Source organism: Aulonocara sp. 'chitande type north' Nkhata Bay, linkage group LG1 (genome assembly GCF_057382095.1).
Source record: "Aulonocara sp. 'chitande type north' Nkhata Bay isolate Kocher_YH1m ecotype deep benthic linkage group LG1, A_spYH_male_GT1.1, whole genome shotgun sequence".
Taxonomy (NCBI): Eukaryota; Metazoa; Chordata; class Actinopteri; order Cichliformes; family Cichlidae; genus Aulonocara; species Aulonocara sp. 'chitande type north' Nkhata Bay.
In genome coordinates, this window is record NC_141344.1 from 27005088 (window position 1) to 27030398 (window position 25311).

The 25311-nt window shown below is 40.5% G+C and overlaps 3 protein-coding genes across 4 annotated transcripts; 1 reads left to right on the forward strand and 2 right to left on the reverse strand.

The window, feature by feature from the left end:
* Positions 1 to 1588: 1588 nt before the first annotated feature.
* Positions 1589 to 10057, reverse strand: cyp27c1 (cytochrome P450, family 27, subfamily C, polypeptide 1). The gene is made up of 9 exons (XM_086290505.1): positions 9611 to 10057; positions 8319 to 8509; positions 7799 to 7998; positions 7262 to 7471; positions 6527 to 6690; positions 4255 to 4421; positions 4062 to 4140; positions 3632 to 3835; positions 1589 to 2762 (listed from the first exon to the last, which is right to left on the reverse strand). The coding sequence occupies exons 1-9, from the start codon at positions 9899 to 9901 to the stop codon at positions 2625 to 2627; spliced, it is 1644 nt and encodes a 547-aa protein (XP_086146631.1). The 5' UTR covers positions 9902 to 10057; the 3' UTR covers positions 1589 to 2624.
* A 1338-nt stretch (positions 10058 to 11395) lies between these two features.
* ercc3 (excision repair cross-complementation group 3) lies at positions 11396 to 20072 on the reverse strand. Of its 2 annotated transcripts, XM_086290517.1 has the most exons (15): positions 19898 to 20072; positions 19377 to 19576; positions 19011 to 19247; positions 18851 to 18900; positions 18630 to 18765; positions 18317 to 18487; positions 17766 to 17970; positions 17260 to 17574; positions 16938 to 17122; positions 16196 to 16398; positions 16019 to 16115; positions 15126 to 15243; positions 14924 to 15042; positions 12493 to 12642; positions 11396 to 12145 (listed from the first exon to the last, which is right to left on the reverse strand). In XM_086290517.1, exons 1-15 carry the CDS (start codon positions 19923 to 19925, stop codon positions 12008 to 12010), a joined length of 2352 nt encoding a protein of 783 aa, XP_086146643.1. In that variant the 5' UTR covers positions 19926 to 20072; the 3' UTR covers positions 11396 to 12007. The 2 variants fall into 2 exon arrangements, with proteins under 2 accessions (XP_086146643.1, XP_086146651.1); XM_086290525.1 differs by lacking the exon at positions 11396 to 12145 and having other exon boundaries at positions 12505 to 12642; positions 14924 to 15044; positions 15127 to 15243.
* A 364-nt stretch (positions 20073 to 20436) lies between these two features.
* gpalpp1 (GPALPP motifs containing 1) lies at positions 20437 to 23055 on the forward strand. Its single transcript, XM_086290532.1, has 7 exons — positions 20437 to 20648; positions 20762 to 20888; positions 20968 to 21048; positions 21157 to 21406; positions 21805 to 21969; positions 22052 to 22153; positions 22270 to 23055. Exons 1-7 carry the CDS (start codon positions 20564 to 20566, stop codon positions 22486 to 22488), a joined length of 1029 nt encoding a protein of 342 aa, XP_086146658.1. The 5' UTR covers positions 20437 to 20563; the 3' UTR covers positions 22489 to 23055.
* The last annotated feature ends 2256 nt before the right edge of the window (positions 23056 to 25311 follow it).

The window sequence follows — 25311 nt, forward strand, 5'->3', positions numbered from 1 at the left end:
ACATGATTGTTTCCAGGTCATTTACTTTTTTTGTTTTGTTTTGGGAGGGGGGGGGGGGGGGTTTCTCCACCTGTCCCGTTTGGTTCTTTTGCCATCAGAATTGTTGCCTGAAGGCCAAGAAAGATGCTCAACAGATTTACTATGCCAAGTGGACCATATTGGTCCATTTGATTGACCTTTGTTATTTATTTGATTTGATTTTCAGTTGTTACACATGGGACAGACATGACTGGGGGAAAGGAAAGGGAGAAAGAAAGAGAGGGAGGGAGGGAAAGAAAAAAGATGTGGGGGCAAAAAATACACACACACACACACACATAAATATATATATATATATATATATATATATATATATATATATATATATATATATATATATATATACGCGCACACACACACACACATATATATATATATACGCGCACACACATATATACGTAAGATTGACAGAGCACAGTGTGCTTTGAGGTAGCAGCCAAGAAAAGTGTAGTTTGTGTCTGTGAACACCGTGTGTACACCTGTGAGCATGAGCGCGCTTGTATTCAAAAGGTTTCTTCATGTAACGACCTGCCAGAGGGAGTGGGGAGCCATAGCCCCGTCCCCCAGGGCATGAAGCAGGTATGGAGGAGATCCAGACTCCAGACATCCAGAGACCACCAGAGTGCAAGAGTCCAAGGAAGACCAACGGAGGGGAAACCGTGAAAGAGCTGAGGAGAGCCCCAGACAAGGGGTCCAGGTCATTTACTAACAATAAGAAATTCTAGATTTCAATCAAAGCATTCATTTTAATCTGTTATTCAAAATCAGTATTTCTAAATCTATTGCCAGGGCTTGTTTCACAAAGCTGCAAACCTTTGCTGATTAGCTTAGATTTATAAGAAATAATATTACATGATACAATAACATGGTTTATAGTCTAATACTAAAGTTTAAATCTGCATACTATCGCTTAATGTGTGTGTGTGTGTGTGTGGGGGGGGGGGGGGTGTTTTGTTTTTTTCTTGCTGTCATTCATTTATTTTATTGACTTTTTTATCTGTAGTTCAATTTTATCTTATTTCTTCCTTCTTCTCTGGCTGGGTTTTTGTTACACTGTTCTGGATAGGTGGTGGTGGGGGGGGGAGGGGGGGAGTTTGTTAATACTGCTGTAATTGTTGCTAAAAGCAATTTTTTTGTTCAATAAAAAGACCTTGATCAAAAAAAAAATTTCTTGCATGCAATAGTACTCTGATTAAAGATTATGATTAAAAAGCTTGCAAATACTAGTGGATTAACCATCACAGAAACAAATGATTTTGGTCAGTATTTTTAATCTAGGGGAGCTGTTTGGTTGGGTGGTGGTCTAATACATTTATAAAACACTAAACATGTGTGCAAACATGAATACATGGATGTGGTATATAGAGTCATGTGAAGAGTCTAGTTATTAGTCATATCAGTCATTCATTGCAACCATGCAGCTTTTACATGTTCTTTACAAACTGCAGTGAAAAAGCTCAGTTTAATCATTTCTTGTTCTGTTTCTATAAATTAAAAGATAAAACTCTGAAGTGTCTGTATATTAAAATATTGCCCAAAACAACAACACTGTTTGTTGTAATAAATCATTTTATTGTTTCCCAGTTTCACTGGAACTACAAAACAAACAAAAAAAAAAATACAGAGGCAAAAAAGCAGATAAAAATTAAAGTGTTTTTTCTTCATTGCCGACCAGTGAGATTCTTCATGCTGACGCACGCAAACAACTTGCCTCTCTCCTTTCCAACTGTACTGTAACATACCTTTTTCCATCTCGAAAACAAACAAAAGAAGCAAATGCCAACAATAAAACATATGCGAGTGAGGACTTTCTCACAAATAGCAAACAAACCAAAGTCTAACCACATTCTTTGATCCAAACCCCTGAAAACGTAGGCAGTGGATTGATTAATGGAAAATGTGCACTTACATTCATTGCTTGTAGCTCATGAGATAATTCAACTAGTTGCCATGTTTTTTGTTTTTTGTTTTTAAAAGGTAATCTATTTTAAAACATTTCTTGTCTGTACTTCAGAGATATACAGTACACAGATTAAAGTCATGTAATGCCTTTTCGGTATATGAATGCACTTATTCACTAGAAATTAAAGCAAAAAAATAAAATAATCAAATAAAAAAATAATGATGCTAGTTTTAAAGGGAAAGAAATTAACAAAATTTGGTTCGTAACACAGTCTTTGAGTAAAGCTTGTTATAAACAGCTGCACTAACCTAGCTAAGCTAAGTCCATTCACAGCTGCCCTAGCTCAAACGCAGAGGAAACAGAATGTCTACATGCATTAATATTTGTGATCACATTATATGCATACATGCACAATAGTGTAAGAGGCTACAATCAGTTTCATTTTTCCATATTTAATTGAATCACAGAAGTAGTTACAATCAAAAAACAAAACAAAAAAGGGGATTTTCAGTCCAAATGTTATTCTTACAGCTTATATTTGTCCTGGATTTGTGACCTAGTCGCTAATGAACACATTTCATTCCTGAGTAAAACCTCATTCTCAGCTCAGAATCTAAAATATAGGAGTGGAGAGTGTGTCTAAAAGCAGAGTGTTTAAAAACTTCCAACAGTACAGCGGATTTCACGGAGAAGAGAGTGCGTCCACTTCCCGGTCGATGAACTGCAGGTGGATGGGGGCACCGGGGCAAAGCAGGCCGTGGGTTTTGGCTTTGATGTCAGCAGTGAGAGGAGAAAGGCAGATGTGGAACTTCTGAATGAGCTGCACAGCGAGCAAAAAGACAAAGAACAGACATCAAAGTTAGCTTAATTCAGTAGTCACATTATCTAGCACACTTTTATGTAAAACCATAAAAATAAGAGGATAATCATTTAAATAAATAAATAAATAAATAACAGGGAATATGAGGTGTGTGATATAGAGAAGTGAAGGATGAATCATCTTTCGACAAACTCCTCAGTAGATCTGAGGAAGCGGAGGTCAGACTGAATGATAATGCATTTTTTGTGCTCAATGATGATTCAAATTTTCCAGGAGTGTCTTGACAAAGCTTTGCATTATTCTGATTTTGCATCAGTAATTACTATTTGTGTTCATACTGTCTCAAGACACTTGGAAAATACAATATGGAGCAACAGTATGATACATTAATATTTGTAGTTTAGTTTCATTTCCCCCTGTGCTCTTGTCACAGCACGAGCCTGAGAGCAAGAGAGAAATGCTAACGACAGCTGGGTTTCTGTAGGTTTAAATAAATTACTTGTAAGATGTTTTTAGGATTATATAAAATGGCATTTAAGATATTTTCCATCCATATTGTACCTCCCAATTAAATTAACATTATTTTACAAAAATATATATTTTTATTATCAAAGAAGACAATACACAAGCTCACATGCTCACATAGGTGTGTTCAGCTAAGGTGATGAGGTTGCATTAGTGGTTATGGGATCTTTGTTTTGTTATTGGTTGCAGTACACATCTTTTTCCACTCAAAGCAAACGCTGAGGCCCGTCAGATTTTAGAGTCTTTGAAATCCTATCATATTCCAGACTTTTTAAAACCTTTTTGAGAACCCTGGACATTTTTTTAAATGAAAGTGTAGCACCACAAGCAGAGTAATCTCTTACCCTTATGAGAGCTAAATGCATCTCCAACTCTGCAATTCTCCTCCCAATGCAGCTCCTGATGCCATAGCCAAAGGGAATGGAGCCAAAGTTGTCAACACGATCTGTGGTATCTTTCCGTATCCAGCGATCTGGTTGAAAGTCTAAAGGCTCCGAAAAGTTCTCTTCTTCCAGAGATGTGGAGTAGTGGCACAGGGCCAGCTGAGTCTATTAAAAAAAAGAGAGAGAGAGAGAGAGAAAGGGGAAGAATGTTGGTTGTGTAATGAAAACAGCTGGGCTATTGTACATGGGTCCATACATGAGGGAGGAACAGAGAAATGCCTGAGTAATAGTGTATCATTACATCTGGTTTGACTATAATGTTTTAGCCAATTCTTATTGTCACACTTTCTTGTGCCCGTGTCTGATGTGGAAATGTGACCATCACACTTACTCCTTTGGGGATGAAATATCCACCAACTACCAAGTCATCCTGGGTGATCCGTCCATTGCCTGGAAGAACTGGAAAGAGCCTGATCACAGTGTGGGACATACAAAGACTGTTATTCACACAAAGACTGAAAAGATTGCTATAATACTAATGTACACCAAAGTCTTGATCTAGGATAAACATAATACATACTGACCTGAGAGTCTCTTTGACCAGCCCTCTGATGAGCGGCAGGTTAGAGACGTCCTCGGCTGTGGCGACTGCTCCGGGTTCCAGGGTCTTTTTAATTTCTTTGTGGATTTGATGCTGTACATGAGGGTGTCGTGCTAACAGGTAGCAGGCCCATGACAGGGTAAAGGATGTCTAGAACAGAAAATGGTCAATTTAAATTTTAAAAATATGCTTACACATTGAGCATTTCATGAATATTGTACTGGTGTTTTTATATTTGTGACTATATCGTTTCTTTTCTTGATGCGCTGCAGCAGAGTTGACTGCAGTGCAAGCTGATATAAGAGTTTCTATAATGTTGAGTAAGTGCCGAGAAGCAGCAAGGGAATCTGAGGGAGAAGCGGCCCAATTCCAAATGCTGGGCAAATGCTCAAGGTCCCTCCACCAGCTGTGCTCCCAACAATTTTCTCCCATGTCTTACACCACTCACCCATCTGATCCATTCTTATCCCACTGTACCTTGATTAAATGACCTCAGTTGGCTTTGGCAAGGCATTTCACACAATTACAGCAAGAAAAATGAAAATGTGACTGAGATTATTACCATGTTGCACAAACAGAAATCCAATCCAAACAAGTTTAGCCTTGTACAACTTTTAACATTTCCATTGTGTTCTTGGCAAATCTTTCTGTTCATCTCACTTCACAATGGGCTCCTTCTGCTAATGCATTCCAGACTTCTTACATTTTTGCTTTCCATATTAGCAATGCAACTTGATTTTTTTCCTCCAGTTCATCCTTTATTGCCAAATCACTCTAATTACTCATGAGTTATCTGATCAGTTGGCCCGACTTCCTGTTTCCGACTTATATCCACTGACATTTTATTTCAGTGAGCTGGGCGGTTGACCAAATGATATGAAAATGTCATGCGTCACTTTTCCTAAATTTACATCTTTTCATTTGTTTAATGAGGGTCTTCCTTGTTGATCCAGCCCACTCCTTCTCCATCCACCCCCAGTGCATTTTTGACCTCAGCCCTGGTTTTGCCATAACTCTAAAGGCCAATCTAAGGTTAGTGTCTCCCTGTGGACCAACTAATATACCCTGCCATTCTTTTTCACTGTTGTTCCTTCCCACTGCTCTTGCATTCTCCCCCCTCCCTCTCCATTAGCACCCTCTTTCCATGCAACCAACATGCTCTTAATCAGCCCCAGCTGGCACAGACACTGGCAACTCCTCAGATGCAGCCTGAGAGGAATCATATGACAAAGGCTCCTCCAAGCAAAGTTTTCAAAAGGCTGAGGCCTCTCCCCCTTCCATTCCCTCCATCTTCCCCTTATTTTCCAACATCCATCTCACACCCTGATCCCTTGTATTCCTCAGTATTATGCCATCCACCCCATCACCCCCCCCCTCTTACTCCCACCCAGCCCCTTATTCTCCCCCTGGTCTCACCTCTGCCCACTCTGTGCTATAACTCTGGCTGTGGCTAATGTGACTTGACAGCTCTTGTGTGTACCAACTAAAGGCAAAATGCACCATGGGGTCAGGTAATGGCTGAGCTTAGTGCACCCCCTACCAGGACATGCCTGATTCAACAAGTTCACCAAAACACACACACCCTTTTATCCCGTGGCCCCAAGCTCCACACAAAATACTCTACCCCGTTATTCTTATTAATATGACAGGACCCCAAACAAATTAGGCAATAACTAGGAACATGTGCACGAGGCGCGCATACAGTTGCAAATGCATGTACATCAACACTACTACAGCGAGGTAGAAAATCAGTGTAAAATGCCTCCTTCCTGTGTCCCAATTTCTGTATTCTTTAGCCTGCCAATAAAAGATTCATGTTACACACCCCCCCCATAGTGGTCCGTGGATGACATTAAACCCACAGCCTTAATTATTTGCAAGTGCATACAAAAAGTTTGAATGTTGAAACATGAACACAGATGTCTACCTTAGTTATTTAAAAAAAAAGAGAGAGAGAGAGAGACAAAAGGCCCCCTGTGCTGACTGAACAGACAGAGACAAATGACAAGAAACTAAATCTGAGTGAGAACGAGTTTGTCAGTGGGAAACTGTAACCCGCCCGATACACTACTCTGACCTGACGCTGGCACAGCTTCACAGGCATGGACATGGCGCCAGAAACACAACCTTTGAAACTCAACACTGACTCTGACACTCACACACACACACAGATGCAAACACACACACCTGCAACTCTTCACATACATCGAACCCTTCTCTGCACAATGTTTATCACAACACAGACACACACGCACCGTGTCGACCCCAGCCAGTAGCATCTCGGTTACGTTAGCGTAGATCTCCTCGACGCTCATCTCCCTGGTAATGAGCATGTGTGTGAGCAGTCCCCCCTTCACCTCCTCTCCCCGCTCCAGCTGGGCCTTGATCTCCGAGAGTCTCTTATTGACGTGAACAATGCCTGGGATTAACGAGGGGTAGAGAAGGTGATATGAATGGGGAAAAAAAAAAAAAATGCGGGTCATCGTGAAGGAAGGTAGTGAAGGGAAAGCAAGAGAAAAAGGAGTAGGTTATGTAAGAGATGGACCTGCATACTCTCACTATCCAATGGTACAGCAGTGGAGATTTAAATGCAAATCAACATCAACATTCCCTTCTATTGAGCACTACCGGTTTCAAGCTCTACTACTTGGCGTTTTAATGAAAGCATTAGCCAAATAGGAAAGCTAAAAAAAAACTAGATCTTTCTAGAAGTTCTGGCATCAAGGCAGAACTTGATTAACAGCCTTTGTGGTCACTCTAAAAAGAAATTGAAGTCTTAGACAAGAGTACCACAAGTCTTAGCATAAATTAGGCCTGGATATACTTAGGAAATCTCTCCTTCCTGTGTTCCAGTATCCTTTTTATGTAGTAAGAAATTACTGGGTTACCATCTTCTGGACTAAAACACTGTCCAGGCAGTTCAGCAGAGCATACAAGTATGAAACTAATCTGTCTTCTTTGATCACAATTTCAAGCTATAAACCACTTACTGAATTTGAAAAGACCATCCCAGGACAGACAGAACTCCTCCCATGGTTTGGGGATAATGGGTCGGAGCCACTTGGGGATCGCTCCAGCATACATGGTCATCTTGAAGGAGCTGAACATGAGGTTCAGTGCAGCGATGTAGTCCTGGGTTTTCTGGGGAATATTATTTTCCAAACATCCTAGTCTGCATTCATACAAAATAGCAGCCACTCCTGTAAAAACGAAGGTAAGAGAGAGAGAATTTTACCAATCTAAGATGTTTAACACTGGCAACCATCAGTGGCTTTGACTTTTTAGTACAGGGCCACTTTAATAACTTTCTATCGAAAATTGGTGACTAAATTTTAGAGAAGTGAATAACGTGGTTCATATATTTCTCCCTTGGTTACCTCTTCATAGCAGTTTTTCTGTTATTTCAGTTTTTCTCATTGATTTTCTTTCCTGCCATCTACACTTCGCCTGCATTGAGCCACTTATAAATCCTTTTTGACCAACTGGTATTTGCTTCACAGCCAATAATCTACAGACTTGGTACCAACCTTCCATGGCATATTTAAAGAAGAGGTCATTCACATTGAGGACAGTTGCTCTATCCGGCTGCTGGGTGCGCAGACTGTACACCCTCTGGATGAGGTCGTCCACCACGCCATTTACATCATCAGAGAAGACTGCAACATCACGTGGTCGCATGATGAGCTGCCTGAGCACGCTCCGCATCTTCAGCCAGTCTTCTCCCTCACTGGGAAACAAGATACAAAATGATAGTTAAAATTCCCTTGTATTCACTTATTTGAGTCATTCAGAGACATTGGGGGGGGGGGGGGGGGGGGGGTTCTCAATTTGAATATTAAGGGATGTTGCTGTTGGAAAAACTGCAAGTTCTGATGCTTTTTGGATGCTAAAGTGGACTACTGAGTAGTAAACGGAAGTGTGAAATGAGGAGATAAATTAAGGGACGGGTAATGGAAATCTAATCAACACATCTGCTCAGATCAAGGTATTATTTCCTGAGGTTGCCAAAACTCAAAACTCATGGTTTGAACACTGAAGGGGACTCACGCTGAGATGAGCCCAGTGGCCCGTCCTCTCATGTCTCTGTACTCCTTCCAGGAATCCATGTTAGCCCTCTGAGGGGCCACCCCCTCTGCCCTCAGCACCTGAGCCACCATGTCACGATCTGCAACGGAGACCACCAGCTGGGGCCCAAAACGAGACTTGAAGATCTTTCCATACTTCTTCCGGTGCTCCATCTAGAAAGCAACAGTGACAATCAGGATATCTAGAGATATTTGTAAATTACTTTACTAATAGATTTCAGCACTGAATTTATTTTACTGCTCTCCTGCCATAACGTAATGATAACTACTTCCTTATTTATTGTTCTGATTATTTTGAAGACCTTTTTTGTATAATAATGTTAATGTGTAACATTCAAATAATAAAAAAATAAAACCAAGTTGCAGATGCTATTGAAGAAGACTGCCAGTGTTCACATCAACTTAAAAAAATGTTTTAATGATCTAAATTTAGAAACGATTACGTAACCTCGAGCATATTTCACTACAAACAATTAATCTATATAGACACATTAAGAAATGATGACCCTTTTGTACTCGTTGTACTCACGCTGGCAGGCGCTTATTGTGCCCAATTTGCATAGGCTACGTTTCAAAACGCTGTGTAAAAACTGCATATGCTGCATCTGAAAGACGACACTTAATTAAGCTTTCATTTATGCTGCCGCGGTTGTGCAGTTTGCGGAGGTATTCTGCCCACGGACATGCTCCCCTGAACTCCAAAATCACAGCTGCACGGCGCTGGACGTGGAGGACGCGGTGCCTCGGTGGATTGGTTGATAAGATTCTGTTTAACTTCAGCTCTTTGTGAGTTAAAACTATCCCATTACTTTTCTCTGGGTCCGGCCGATGGACCGACCGGTCGTGCCACACATTTTTTCAGACTGCCCCCATTTGCGGGCAGGCTCTCTCTTACGGTTGACGAACAGTCTGAAGGTGACCACGGACTGCCAATGGAATGCCAGCGCGCGTCCACTCGCGACCACGACTGAACCATAATTTACCCCCGATTATTTCAAACAAATGGGGGGCAAATTATGTTTGGCAATAAACGGGGGCGGGTTAGCTCATCACATCTCAGTAGGACGATTACAAAACTCTCGCCTTGTACCGGAAGGTCGACCAGTGTCCGGACTCCTGGTGCGCTACATTGCCATTTTACGCATAGGTGACAAATTTGGCTGAGCACTGAGAATACGAGGCCAAGACATTTTTTATTTATTTTTTAACCTATGAAAAAAGAACAAAATGAAGCATAAGATTGAGCACCATTACCTGAATTTCATGGATTCTGCCAAACCCGTCCTTCCAAAAGAACTCGATCAAGTTGGACAGGGTGTTCGGTCCGGGCATGTCGTTCAGGGTCTTGATTTGAGTTTTCTCGCTGACCTCCTCCGGTTTGATCATCCTGTTGGGCATGGTCTCTTCTTCTGTTGCAGAGATCCCCAAAGCCTCGCTGGCTGCTGACTTGTGTAAGGAACGCACAACGTAGAACAGCTGCTTATTCAACTGGTCGCTCTGAAAGTTCTTCCAGCATATCTTCGTGAAATTATTGAAGACTGCCATTGTTGAGATGCTTTTTTCCGCCTTTGCGTGACCGAGAACTATGTGTGAGAAAATAAAAAATAAAAAAAACTTTTGCAAAGTCTTTTTTTGTAACTTCACATCTGCAGAAAATGTACGCTCTTGGCTCGTGCAAACACAACACTCCCTGTGTGGTAGTGAAATGTTAGACAAGGACAGTATCGTGGATCGCTTTTAAATAGTTGCTTGTACAACCTCAGAAGAAGAGGATTGGACGATCGCCTCAAAAGAAGGGAGGGATAACTCTTTATTCGGAAATGGGCGCAGTACAACGTGCTAAAAGTTCGTTACATCACACCAATCAATCATCCTCTGTGACTGCGCACACCACCTTCCCTCCGAGCGCGTCACTCAGCCCCCCCCCCCCCCCCCCCCCCCCCCCACACACACACACACACACACACACGCAAAATAATGTGATAGAAGCCACATGATTGCAGAAAATTCGTCTCAAATAAAGAATAAACCTCAGGTACTGCTGATGTAAGCGCATGAGAGAGCCCCACAAATTATCAGCTGCTTACAAAAGTGTAAGCGCTTTGTGTTCAAGTCCAAAAGTTGTGTTTAAAACAAAGAAAAATATGAGAAACTTTATATAACTTTGTGCAGACAGATTGCAAAAGTTGGACTTTACAGAGGCATGAGATTTATAGGCGTTTTTGCATTTGAACCCTGCAGGCAGGCTAAACCTTACAGCTGGTATATGAGTGCCAGGTGGCATTTGAGCAAATGGAAACATTTGATTAGTTCTCAGAAAATTTAAATGTTTAAAAACTTAGGAGCAACACTTATTAATGCAGACTGTCCCAGCAATCGCGCGAGTTTCAGAATGAAGGACATAAATCTGTAGGCTTAGTATCTTGATGTTATCTACATGTGTGATTAATGTACAACAGTCAGATGGCCCATCCTCAGTTTTCTCAAGAGACACGTGAATTCCAATCTATCTAATTACTTTTCACTCTCTCCAAGCCAATAAGCCTTGGGTCAACGGAGGTCACAAAACAGCAATTAAGACCAGGCCAAAAACACAGCCATTCAAGGCACACGTGTCCTGTGCTCCAGCAGAGGTTGGGTGGGCAGAGGTGGATATTTTCCCACAGTCGCTCCTTTTGCAGCTTAGACACTGCATCAGGCTCTAGATGTTCTTTTTGGAATATCTTCAAGTCACCAACAAAGAAAGAATTATCCCCCTCCTCTCCACGCCTGGCTTTTATCCAAATGGAGTTTTTTTATTCCCTTTATTCATTCTCAGAAGAAATCATGGGGACATTGCTACACAATCATGAGTTAGTCCGATTAAATAATGTCTTCTGTAGCAAGTGGGTGCTATCGTGACCTTTAATTGCTGCCAGAAGAGTATTCACTAGATTTCTTTAGATTTATTGTCCTGCTTCGTTTTGTGACTTTGAGACTTTGTCTGTTGTCTGCTGTGTATATTACTGCTAGTCTAAGGAGAATAAAAGTCCAAAAATATTCATTTTACAAAACATATTTAATAACATTTTACAGAATTAACTGACATAAAACATATCTGTGTGGTTGGCTTTCAGGAGCAGCTTTATACACATTCTAGTCAACTTTACAAAAAGCTATGCTGTTAACCAGCATATGAGAATTAGCTACAAAATAACAAACGTGTCCTCATGCAGGTCAAGGCAGCATTAGTCAAATTTTTTACCATTAGATAACCTGTGTTATCCAACAGTAAATAAGATGGTTTATTCATTTAGATGCCAAAAGACTAAGAGCTGATCTTTTGCTGCTTACAAAGTTAATGTGATTTATATGTCATATGCAAGTAGCCATCCAATTTACAGACATCAAAAAGCTTTACCACTTAGTGACACATTATCCCTGATCATTGCTCCATTCAGACGCGATGGAGTTCAGCTGGGCTTCAAACCTGCTTGTTCGTGTGACTGCTTGGGTCTTGGGGGGGGAAGCGAGTGCCTCGCTCATGTTATGGCCTGGCCCTAGACGGGTCGTAACACTGCTCTTTAATGCATACTTCAATGCCCCAGTTTTGTCTTACTGCCCATTACAGCACAGAACGTTTTTAGGTATCAAGGTGTCAAGCACGTAGATCTACTTTCTGAAGCGCTTGAACAGTGGATGAACGCTTTTGCCCGCTGCAAGGGCTTTGCTGCTTCTGCTCTGATATTCCATGTAGATGGTGTCATCTGCTCCGGACATGGAGCTCATGGTGCCGGTTCGCCTTGAGAACTGATCAGGAAACAGAGAAAGAAGAAGTGAGAGTAATCAAATGTACAAAATACGCAAGTTACCAACAGCAGGGGTGGGGAGCACAGAGTAACTCATGACATAGTGCAAAAAAAAATAAAATAAATAATAATAATAATGACAAAGATATTATTGTACAGCAAATCGGTGAGCATTACAGCAATACAACAATATTTGTGTAGGGAAGAGGGGGTGGTGAACTTTCATTAACCTTCATTTGGTAGGCCCATAAGGAGTGATTTCAAAGAGACTCTGCAGTGTCAATATTTTGTTGACCCTCCAAACATCCTTTCTCTACAAATGTCTTAACAGCTGGTGAAATTCCTCACCTGAGGTCGTGCGCCCACCTCCCCTGCCACCAGCTCCTCCTCGGCATCTATGTCAGAAGCAGCGAGGACCTTCTGAAGCAGCTGCTGTTGCTCATCTCTGGTGGAGAACATCAAGTCCTCTTCCTCCATACCTGCCAGCTTTGTGATTACCTGTCAAAGTCAGAGAAAGTCAGGAGAGAATGGAGCCAGCTAAGAAGAGGAGGATGTCCTCCCCTGTGTGGGAACATTTTGATCTTATTCCTCCCAACAAGGTATGCAAATTTCTACAGAAGATGTATTTTCATAATACTGATGGTGCAATACAATTTATGTTAAGCTGTCTTTACTTTTGTTCAAGGTGAAGTGTTTGCTATGTGCCAGGGAGCTGGGATATAACAACAACACCTCATCAATGCTCAGGCACTACAGAGCTTTGCATGAGAATAAGGGGGAACACCGATTGTGGAGCAAGACCAGGTGAGCCATCAAATGCAATGATAATATAGCATGCAGTAATGTTACTAAATGATTTAACAATATTATACAACTGTAATAAGTTGTACGTGTGTGATATTTATATTTGTGCTTTGTCTTTGTTCTCCTGAGGAAAGACAATAATCTCAAATAGATGAAGACCTGGTTAGCATGGTGATCGAGGACTCCCAGCCATTTAGCATTGTGGAGGACAAAGGATTTAAAAGATTTGTTAAATCATTAAATCCTAGCTATGTTCTCCCCACTAAAAAGGTCATAAAAGCAGTGAAAATTTTGTTTTTACTGAATAAAATGTGAACAGGCAGGACTGAGGCCTCAGTCTGTAGCTGTCCATACCTCAACGTTACAAAAGCACAACCACACCTCACCTCTCATATTTTTACGTCCAGTCGATGTCCTACTAGAGCAAATGAAGCTTCAAGACGCTTTGCACTGGGGTGAACCAATTGGATGAAAAGCTTCAGTGCTTCATAAAGCTTCATCTGCCCATCACTAGTGATAACAGTTAAGGGACTGATTTTCCACTTTACTGTGAACCTTTCAGCTGCTGTAAGACTTTGCAGGCACTTTGTTATTCAAATACAATTCAATGAATGTGCCTCTACAGTCAGAGAAGTAGTCTTTTCTCTTGTTCTATCTTTGTTTTGTCCATGTAAACCAGGGGTGGGCAATTCCAGGTCTCGAGGGCCGGTGTCCTGCAGGTTTTAGATCTCACCTTGGGTCATCACACCTGAATCACATGATTAGTTCGTTACCAGGCCTCTGGAGAACTTCAGGATATGTTGATGAGCCATTTAAATCAGCTGTGTTGGTTCAAAGACACATCTAAAACCTGCAGGGACACCGGCCCTCGAGGCCTGGAGTTGCCCACCCCTGATGTAAACAAACCTACGCATGACTGCTGCCAGAATTGCTTAAAGGTCTTGATTTTCAGTGTGTGTCTTGGAATTCTTCTCACAACACATGCCACCAGACAGACGGGAAACAATGAAACCAAATTCTTTAAAAATTCTTCTATGACAAAACAAAATGAAACTGGGACATTCAGATTTTGTTCCATAAGTCAAAAGTCTTCATTCATATAAGTTTAACTGTACAATACTCAAATGAGAATTTCCACTTTGCAATATTCAGTCAGATAACAGTTTACATCCATTTTTGTTCAGACTAGACCATGATATCATGATTTTGTCTCCTTAAACTGGATAAGCAGGAGAAAATGGTTGGATAAGGGGATATTTGTGCCGAAGTTTGTTAAAATGGTCAAAATAGAATCCATGAAATGTTTAGCAAATGTGTTTTCTGACGCCACACAAATTATGTTAACCACAAAATTCTTTGAGATGTTCAAGAGACAGGGATGGACGTACCCTAATGGACCCTCTCACAATCGGGTGGCTTTCCTATGTTTTGTTAGGCATAGCAGCTTTTTAGAAGACATCATGATTCATTCAATATTTATTTATTTTTTAGCAGCCATTTATGAATGCCGTTCCCCATAAGCCCCAGGTCTTTGAAGGCGGTGGCTTAAGAGGATAGAGAAGAGTGATCACTTAAGAAGGTTTTAGCAGGTTAAGTCTTTCAGTGAGACGGTGGTAAAATCAAATTACAGGGATTTAAACACTTAACTACTTATTCGTGAGAGCTGTAGTTTTGACTATGCTTGGTCAAAGAATTCAAATTGATATCAGGATATGGAAATAAAAGTCAAGGCTTAATATATTTCAGAAACAGTTGGACTCACTAGATTCAGGAATTGGGTTTTTAAAGGTTAAGTGGCATAAACATTTACCAGCTGTGAGCGCTCATCCTCGCTGTAAACTATCCTTCAAGCTATAACAGTAAACTTCAACAGGAATGGGTCATGACCTTCATGAAAGAAATGTGCACTATGACCATGGTTATAATTAATTATGCACAAATCATATGAGACCGTGTTAAGAAGTTAACAGCACACCTTAAAGCTGTATCCCTGGTCCACGAGAAACCTCTGCCTCTTGGTGGAGTAAGCCATTTCCTGGGTATCCTGGGACACCAGTGAATAGAAGTATGCATTGTACTCTTCTGCCACCATTCCTAAAACGGCAGACAGGGACATTGAAATAAGTGATTTTGCTCACAGACACCAGAAGACAAAATGGTTAGATAAGCAAACAGACCTTTTTTGGCTCTTAAGACTCTCCCAAGTCTCTGGGCCTCCTGTCTGCGTGATCCACCGTGGGACGAGATCTGGATCAGCACATTTGCTTCTGGCAAGTCAAATGAAGTGTCTCCAACCTGCAGAAGAATTCGCAAACGTGCAATTTCACCACGCTGTCACAGTACCAGCATGCATTTACTGTGTAATAAAAGGCAAATGTGAATTATGTGTCAAAATACTTTTTGTAGCTATTGTTCTTACATATCATATGGAGAGAAGATTACTGATTATTGCCTTCCTCAGGTAATTACCATTACCCAAGCTTCCAAATGTTTATACGATTGGTTTTAAAAATTGGCAAAATTTTTTGAAAAACCGATTTACTACTTTTGAAGCTCAAGCACACTTGGCTTATGCAGTAGGACAATAATTCCAAACACACCAGCAGGTCCACCTCTGAGTGGGTCAAACAAAAAAAAAAGCAAAATGAAGATTTTAAAGTGGCCTAGTCAAAATCCTAACTGAAATCCTATTGAGATGCTTTGGCAAGACCTTAAACAGGCATTCATACTCAAAAGCCCTCCAGTGTGACTGAATTAAAACAATTCTGTGGGACAAAATCCTCCATGTGAAATATTCATTGCCAGTTATCGCAAATGCTTAATTGCAATTTTTGGTGCCAAGGGTGGCAAAACCAGTTATTAGGTTTAGAGGGTAATTACCTTGCCCTGTGTAAAAAAGTAAGACAGCTTTCCTTCCTTTAATAAACAAAATCTTAACTCAAAAACTGCATTTTGTATTTACTCAAGTAACTTTTATCTGATATTAAAATTTGCTTAATAATCTGAAACATGTAAGAAACCAGTAAGGGGGCAAATGCTTTTTCACAGCCCTGTAGACTGACTGGTTTACCTTTGAGATGAAAATGGTGTTGATCTTGGGGTTGTGTTTGAAGTTCTGTAAAATCTGCATTCGCTCCCCCTGAGAGGTCGGACCATAGATGTAAGGCCTTGGGGAGAAAGTGAAAATTTGTTAAAACAATTGCAACCTGAAACACAGAAGGAGCTTCTCTTTTTGTCAGTAACTTACTTGTTGAGACGAATGGCATATTCTTTCAAGGCAAACACGTTATCAGCAAACACAATGATTTTGTCATTCCGTCGCTCATGGAAGCGAATGAGAAACTGACACGCACGGAACTTATTGGGGTTCATCGTGTAAAGCAGGATCCGCTTCTTTGTCTTAATGGCAACGTACTCTCTGTAAAACTCCGGAGACATCGGGCACCACACCTGAAGAACAGGCATGCCAGTCACACTGATGATGATACTCAAAGCATACTGTAATATGAATACAGTTAAAAGGCTTTGCTTTTACATTTGAAGCTGCCCTAACACATTTAGTTTTGAATTTGACAAGTGACATCATAATCAACAGTGACAACTAACATCAATCAATGTGCAGGGGAATAGATGTGCAAATTTGCACATCTTGAGCACATCATAAAGTTGCAATATAATTAAATACGAAAAAGACACAATTGTTACCATCTTAAATTGAACTTTACCAGAAAAAATAGTTTTATTAGTTTGTATGATGAAATGATTTATTAATTACTTTAGATTTTTTTGCTTTATCAGTTACATAATGACAATTAAAATTAATTTTGAATTACATCGGCCAGTTCTAGACCAGAACCACAATGTATATGTCCATAATATCGCATTACGGATTCATCTATAAAGTGAATGCAGAAAAAAAAAGCTGCTTATTTATTAAATCTATTTTATAATCTAATATCTTATTTCTACTGTTATACTGCAAGACTCACCTCTGCACACTGGACTTTAGCAATGTAGCCATTGTTCTGCAGTTCCATCCAGTTGGCCTCGTATAGCTTTGGTCCAATTAGGAAATTGAGGTCCACAATCTTATCATCCTCTCTGACCAATGTGGCAGTGAGGCCAAGTTTGCAGTGGGCCTGGACTATAGTCAGGACACGACGAAACATCCTTGCTACAGGCAAAGAAAGTTTTAAGTTAGGATGGAGACTAATCGCGCCAAAATATTCTGTCTGGTTTACTGCATGTAAAAGAAATACTTATAAATATACGGATATATTTAGGATAACACAAAAACCAAAAACAACTCACCAGGGATAGTGTGAACTTCATCCAGTATGATGAGACCCCACTCTTGGCTCCGCATCCACTCCATGACCCTTTCAGCTTCCCAGGAGCGCTTGGTGGTGTGACCCAGCATGGAGTAGGTGCTGATGGCCACCGAGCAACCTATAGGCTTGTCCTTCGCATCAGAAGTGAAGCGGCAGATCTGAGAGTCGTCAATAGTGGACCACATCTTGAACTGGGACTTCCACTGCTCCACAGATACAGAGGAATTACCCAGCACCAGGCAGCGTTTGCGCACCGTGCAGGCCGCTGTCACCCCGACCAGGGATTTACCCGCTCCTGTAAAACAAAGATAGGATAAACATTATTGAGACACACGAGTGTCTTACACATAGGTTTGATGAAATGAAAAGATAGTCTCAAGTGTCTTTTAGAGTATACTACAACGCTGGAATAAAAATTTGTGTCTTTATATATATATTATACTAAACATTCTGTCCTTTATGACAACAGTAAATCCACTGTCTCACCACATGGCAGCACAATGACTCCTGAGCGGGCGCGACCGTTTCCAAACATTTTGCGTAGACTCTTTTCCTGATAGGGCCTCAACACAGCCGTGGGCTTAAGGTCTATGTTGATGTCGGGGTTGACTGTGTCATTGCGGAAGTCGTACTCTGCCAGGAGGGGGTACTCCAGCTGAATACAACGCTTCTGCAGCTCTTCAATCATCTCCTGCACCACAATAAAAAAAAAAAAAGAACAGAGTAGAGTTTAGTGTGGGGATTTAAAATATTTCATTGGCTTTTTAAAGAAATGATCATACTTTGTTAAAATGAAGTCATGAAACATAAGCTTTTATTGATCAAGGGAAAAGCAGTTCCCAAACTTCACCCAGTTTTATAACCTAATAATTGACTTACTTCTGATGATTTGGGGACCAATAGCAAAAATTTAAACACCAACACTGTTGCAAGAAAATACGTTTAAATCTGTATGTTTAAAAGCTTTAAATATGGGCCGGCAATAATATTAAGTATGTGGCAGCGTTACAGGGGGAAAAAAATAATCAGGTATGCACCTGGCGAATTTCAAAGGACACAGTCTGAGTCTCCTCTTCCTCCTCTTCTTCTTTATCCATCTGCTCATAGTAGCTGAAGATGTCCTCAGGGACCTGCTGGGTTGAGGTTTCCCCATCACTGGGCTGCTGTGAGCTGGAAGTGCCTTCTTTTTCTTGAACAGACTTAGAAATCTGTCAGAAAGAGGAACTATTTAAATATGTGATTGATCAGAGAAACTTTTCTTTATTAAACATATGAATATAAAAGAACAGTCTTTTTTATTAGTGCTATTTTACACATTAGTTTGAGCTTAAAAAATGTTCATTTGCACACCGCTGACTTGCTGTGGATGACTTCAGTAATAAGCTCAGCATCTGTTCCATCTGCAGCGCGGAGACGACATTCACGGATCACATTGTCTTGCAGAAGTCGCTGGATCACATCAGGGAAGGCACTCTCAACAAAATACCTGAGCATGGATTGTAATCGGAGTTTATGAAAAGTGCTAAGAGTGCTACTGATGCAAAGCGTGAAGAAACCATTTTTAAAATTACCTATTGTGCTTGAGCACCAGCTTGACTTTGCCGTAGCTCACTGTGCAGAGCTGAGAAGAAGAGAGAGATCAGATTTGCATATCACGACAAAAAACAGTGCTTTCAGCAATGTTCAGTCTTTGGCAGTATTCCTCAAAACACCAAATACTCCCAGTAAGACCTTTATGAATTGCACGATTCCATCAGGTACAGATGTCTTGCTGAGCTTCTGCAGATACTCCACAATATCAGAGGTCTGGAGCCCCACACTGACAGCTGCATATAAGGAGTAGGCAGTTAGCTTGTACTCATGGATATGGTTAGGTCTGCATACTGGCTCTGCAATGGCCACCAAGAAATCCTGGGCATATTTATACACTGGAGAAAAAGCTTCCAGAAAGATGTGTCCATCTGGAGCCTGCAGGAGAGAAAGGAAACAGAAAAAACAACATAAGAGAGAAGTACATACATCTCCCACATAAAAGTGGAAGGACACCAAAGCTTTTTAAATTTAAGTGAGGAAATCAACAACCCAAGCACATCTTACCACCCAGAGTGGACGTGAGGAGTGATCATTTTTTAACAGCATCTGAGCACGGTAATCTTTGGCTCCATATTCATCTAGTTTTGTACTAGACTCGTCCACTTGTTTTCCTGCAGCAGCAGGTATGGCCTCTTGAGACTCGCTCCCCACCGCCTCTTCTTCATCATCTTCTTCCTCATAGAAACGCTTCTTGGACTTTTTTTCTGATTCACAAAGGATACAAACATGAGTATGCAACTATTCATAGGCATAAAAAAAAGGTTCACAAACGATCAGGCTGAAACAGGGATGAATGTAACGATATGAGAACTGAGGCAGAAAGTGTGGCTGCAGACGTGCTAATGTCCTAGCTTCTACATCCTTGATCTAATGGTCTTTATCTGGAACTGTTAACCTTTACAAAAGCACAGAATAATTACTGGAAATGTTCAGAGTCCAAGAAGAAAAGTACAATGCTTCTTATCACTTAGTTAGCTAGCTTAATGGCTAATTATATAGGTCAAAACACAGGATTAGCAACGTACCCCGGTCTCCTTTGTCCTTTTTACCCATTTTAACCGCTTTTAAATGGGTAATAGCTCAAACTAAGCCCGATATGACTGCATAACAACCAAATATCCTCCCGAAATTTCTAAGACAAACTGACCGGTGTGGGTCAGGCTGCTGGTGTTGCGCGTCAAAACTCCTGCAGAAAACACTTCCGGTTTGAAATGTCAAAATAAAATCCTCTTCGTATCCTCTTCGTACAGTTAAAAAAACAACTTGAGAAATTAACTGTTTTTAGATGATATGAAAGATTTTTTAATGAGTTCTAAGATTTCTTGATGTCTCCTTTTCTGTGTTTATGTGTGTTTTTTGTTTTATTTTGTTTTGTTTGCAGGGATGTTACACAAAAAACACAATGTTGACTCAGTATTGAACGACACAATCAAAAACAATCTAGAAAAGTTTTTCATGTCGAATAAATGACAGAAACGTTCATGTATTTCTGATTTATGTCCTCTCTAGGTTGATACCAATAAATTATTAATTAATTAATTTTTTTTTAAAAACTAGCCACTCCGTGTTTACTTCCTCGGTCAAAGGTCAATCTGATTCCTACGGGTTTCCTCAATCTGTTGGAAGGTATCTGTCTGATTTAACCAGAAATTGCTGCAGCTACGTGACTGATTTATTACCCAGAGTTGAATATGTCGTCTGATAAACAAATTGGACCCGCTTTACCGCCGACGTTTAGAAAGGAGAGCCCTGAAGACTATGATTATGAAGACGAATGTAAGTGAAACTATATGTTTACCACTCGTTTACTTTGACTCCTGCATTCGTAGTGCTTTTGTCCGATTGTTTTTTTTATTGCGGTCTTCAGTTTTCTTCTTCAAACTCTGCAGTGGTTGGCCCTGCTTTGCCGCCCGGTTACAAACGGGGAGAACCGTCGAGCTCCTCTGATGAGAGTGAGCAGGAGGTAGCGGTGAAAAGAGTCAAAACAGGACACGCCGGTGAAGAAAGAGCCGCAGAGTGGGTTCCCTGCTGAATTACAGCTAAAATACAGGAAATGTCTCGATAAACAAAACACTGACATATGTCTTCTGAACAGGGTGAGCACAGAAGACGATGATGGTTTCTTTGGACCAGCTCTGCCGCCAGGATTTAAGAAACGTCCGAGTTCACCAGATGTGTGAGCAAATTTATCCTATAAAGCACCATCCTATAAAGAAAAAAAACGGAGTGGAATCAATAAGCTGAGGATCATCATGAAAACTGTAACTTTACTTTGTTCTCTCAGGCCGCCTGTGCTGGGACCAGCTCTACCTCCTGGGTTTCGCAGAGCACAACATGAAGACAATGATGGTGAAGATCCAGACAGTTGTCCAGGGCCTGCCTTGCCTCCAGGCTACCAAGCCGAACCCTCCAGCAGCGAAGGAGAAGATGAGGATGTAATTGGACCAATGCCAGCCAATGGGCCAATTCAGGACACTATGGCTCAGGACATTGAGCGTAGAGCACAAAGGATGAAAGAGAAGCTGACAGGAGACGTAAGCCCTAATCCCAGACACTATACACCACAGGTGTCGAACTCCAGGCCTCGAATGTCCTCCAGGTTTTAGATGTGTCCTTGATCCAAGACAGCTGATTTAAATGGCTAAATTACCTCCTCAACATGTCTTGAAGTTCTCCAGAAGCCTGTTAATGAACTAATCATTTGATTCAGGTGTGTTGACCTTGGGTGAGATCTAAAACCTGCAGGACAGCGGCCCTCGAGGCCTGGAGTTTGACACCCCTGCTATACACTGTACGGTTCAATCAGCTTAATCCATGCATAAAAAGTGACAGAAAGACTAACCGTATTTTAAGGTGTTAGGATTTCTTCTTTCTCTGATCACCATTTTAAAGTTTTAAAGTTTTTTTTTTCTTTGTGTGTGCATGTCAACAGGATGCTCCTGAGGTGCTGAACAGAGAAACATGGATGACTGAGCTCCCGCCAGAACTGCAGCATATTGGCTTGGGGGCTCGAACTTTTAAGAAAAGGTCAGGTCCCGAAAATGCTGACCGCTCAATTTGGACGGATACACCAGCAGACAGGGAGCGCAAAGCCAGGGTATTTAATGAAAACAGGTTTACTTTTTATTTGTTACATATTTTTGCCTCTATCTCATTCGTCTGTTGGCCTTTACCAATAGGAACGTCTTGAGGGAAAGAAGAAGGGTGAAGCAGAGAAAGACAGTGTCCCACATGTTTCTCACAAAGACTTGGAAATGGCAGAGAAAGTGTCCAAGTATAATGTAAGTGGTTGTACTTTATTTTTCACATCTCTTAAATGTTCCCGTTTAGCAGAGTATGCATTTTTGTTCACATTGAGTTCAGGACTAAAATTTCTGTACATGTCACTAATTATTAGGATTCTAAACGTGCGGAGTCTCTGATGAGCCTTCACACAAAGAAGATGAAGGAGAAGGCGAAGGAGAAAGCTGACCAGCCAGTCGAGAGGAGACCATTCGATCGTGACGCAGACCTGCAAGTGAACCGCTTTGATGAAGCGCAGAAGAAGCGGCTGCTGAAGAAGTCTCAGGAACTGAACACACGGTTCTCCCACAGCAAGGAGCGAATGTTCCTCTAACACACCGAAAATGTCAAAAATGTGTAAAAGTAAATTTTCCTTTAGACTTCATAGAGTATGGTCTAAGCTTTGTTGGTCTATGAAACTGGAGTTTAACACACAATAGTTTGTGTAAATGACAGGACGCCATTGTTATAACAGATGTTTTATAGTCATTCAATCTGTTATAAAACAGCAGCTATTTGAGCTTTTAGAGTTATAGAATAAATGCAAACAATTCAAATGTTCTTCCTGCAGAACATCAGCTTATATTTTTAGATTGGACCGTGTTTGTACAGGTAACATCCAGATCAATCACGTCTCTTGGTAAATTTAGTTGCTATGAATGGTGTCAGATTGAATGTCATTTTCAGTTTTGGTGTGCTGAAATTTTGTGTAAAACTCAGACTTTGTACTTAGGGATGGTAAAGGAGAGATGAGAAACAGTTTAGCCTAAGTGTTTATGTGTGGTTTTAATTAAAATGGGGGATAGTGCAGTATAATACTGGGTTAGATAATGTTTTATTTAATGCCATTATACAAATATATTCAGTCTGTTATGGACTACCTATTAAAGAGAGAAAAATACTTTCTCGATTCAAAGTACTTCATTTTTTTGGCTCCTTAAATATTTTTCTGTTTTTGCTTTTGTTTGTTCTAAATGCAAAAAGTGAACATTTTAAACCAAACTGCCATTTTGGCATCTAGATATAAAAGGCTCAAATCTTTACATTAATGCACTCTACATCTGTGATTGATTCCTTTTAAGCTTTTTCTGAAACTCCTATAAAATGTGTTGTACTGCTATTGCAACTTTAAACTGTATATTAAACTTTTATAAACTCCAAACTTTTACAAAAACACTTTCTTGGCATGTTGTGTTTCTTTATTAACACACCTATTTTTAGTAACCAGCATTTAAGTCCTACGCCGTAGTAATGGTTGTAAAAATTGGGGCTCTTCAGAGTCGCTATATATGCATATTGCATTTATGCATGCGTTTGGCGGTAGCATTGATCGAGATCCCAGTCATCATTTTAAAATATTTAAAGCAGAATGCAGGTGTGTGGCTCATTAAAGTACATATACACTCTCTGTAATAACATTAGGTAATTGGATGTAAGGAGAACGACTAATTTAATGTCTAATGTCTGAGCTGAGAGTGACGTCACTGCTAAGTTGAGCGTGATCCAGCATTAAAGTTCAAAAAGCATGAAAACAGGATTTGTTTGACTTCTTAGCCAGGTTAACCCATTTGTGTATTACTACAGTGTTTCCATTTTGCACTTAAACACTGCTGCACGTTCATTTAAAAGAGTCTGGTCAGTGCCTATGGCTTTAAGTTGGGGCAATGAAACAATAAACATACAGGCTCAAACATATAGATTGACTCACTTAAAACCTAATAAGTGATACTGACGGTTCTACAGTTTCATTTAACTTGACAGGTTCCTATTAACTTCTTATTAGTGATCGTGATTGACTGATTGACAAGGAACTCTGTCAGGCTCCAAAGAGGATAATTGTAGATTTACACAAGTAGGAACCGTTTCTAAATACCTACAGATTCCAAGATCATCAGTTCAAAAGGCACACAGCTAGAGGCTGCTCGGTGTCAATCGGCTCTCTGAAATTATTTCACTGCCTTCTCTGATGTGGACCCAACTCTGCCAACATTAGCTCAAACTTCCTCATTGACATCCTGAAATAAGAAAGCAGTTGTGATGCAGCGTCAACTTCTGGATCAAACCATGAAAATCTCCCTGCTGCTGCCTTTTCATGAAAACTAGACGAACCAACAATCTCAGTTTCTTCCTTTTCTTGTTTAGAAACATCAGGACCACATCAGAAAACGAGGAATTTTATGTTGTCTCTTTGCACTGCGTTAGGTGTGTAATGGCCTTTTTTTCAGATATGTAACCATGGTGCCGAGGTTTGGAAGAAAACTGTCACACTCATGTGAGCAGAAATTGGTTAGGATGCTCCATGGAGGAACCATGGAGCCACCAAGGCTCAAGGCTGCCACACCCTATCACATGCTTCCTCTAGATCTACAAAGACACAGCACAGCTCATTCTGACCTTCTCTTTATTTGTCCATCATCAACTCCCGAAGCAAACAGTGCATCTGATCATGTTAAACAGTTAGGATGGCCACTGTCCTCTCTCCTAGACAGCACCACAGGTTTGGCATTAGGACCAAACACCTTTCCACTCTTCATCCTCTTCATAGCTGCCCTCGCTTTCTCCTTATTAATCATCTGCACTTCCTGATTCACTAATTATCTTACTTACATACTCTTTCTCTGATTTTCTTAATTGATGAGCTCCTCAAAAGACTCATTTCATTTTCTCAGCACACTCCCTTCACTTGCTAATACATATCCATCTTATTTCGATCTCTACCCTTTACCATCCTAACCTGCTGTACATCCTTTCCAGCTCATGTGCTCTGTCTAGACAATCAGTACAAGTCTATTCTTTCTCTTTCCTTACTAACCAGGTTCACATGCAACTCACTATACAAGTGTTTTCTCTTGCTTTTCTTGCATACACATTTGTCCATAAAAAAGGGGAAAAAATGAAAAAAGTTAAAAAGAAAAAGCAAAAGAAAAGCAAAATATGTGTATTGTCATTTTTCACAAAAGACCAATAGACCATCAAAAACTTAATATAAAAAATGGGGGAAAATTGGATAGTTTATAATTATGTTTCAGACCGAATTACCCATTGACCTCAAGTGGGTTGGTCAGGGATAGCCAGCTGGCCAGATGTGGCCAGCGAGTTATACAATACACAGCTCCAGTCTAAAGTGTAATACAGATGACTATTATTATTATCATTG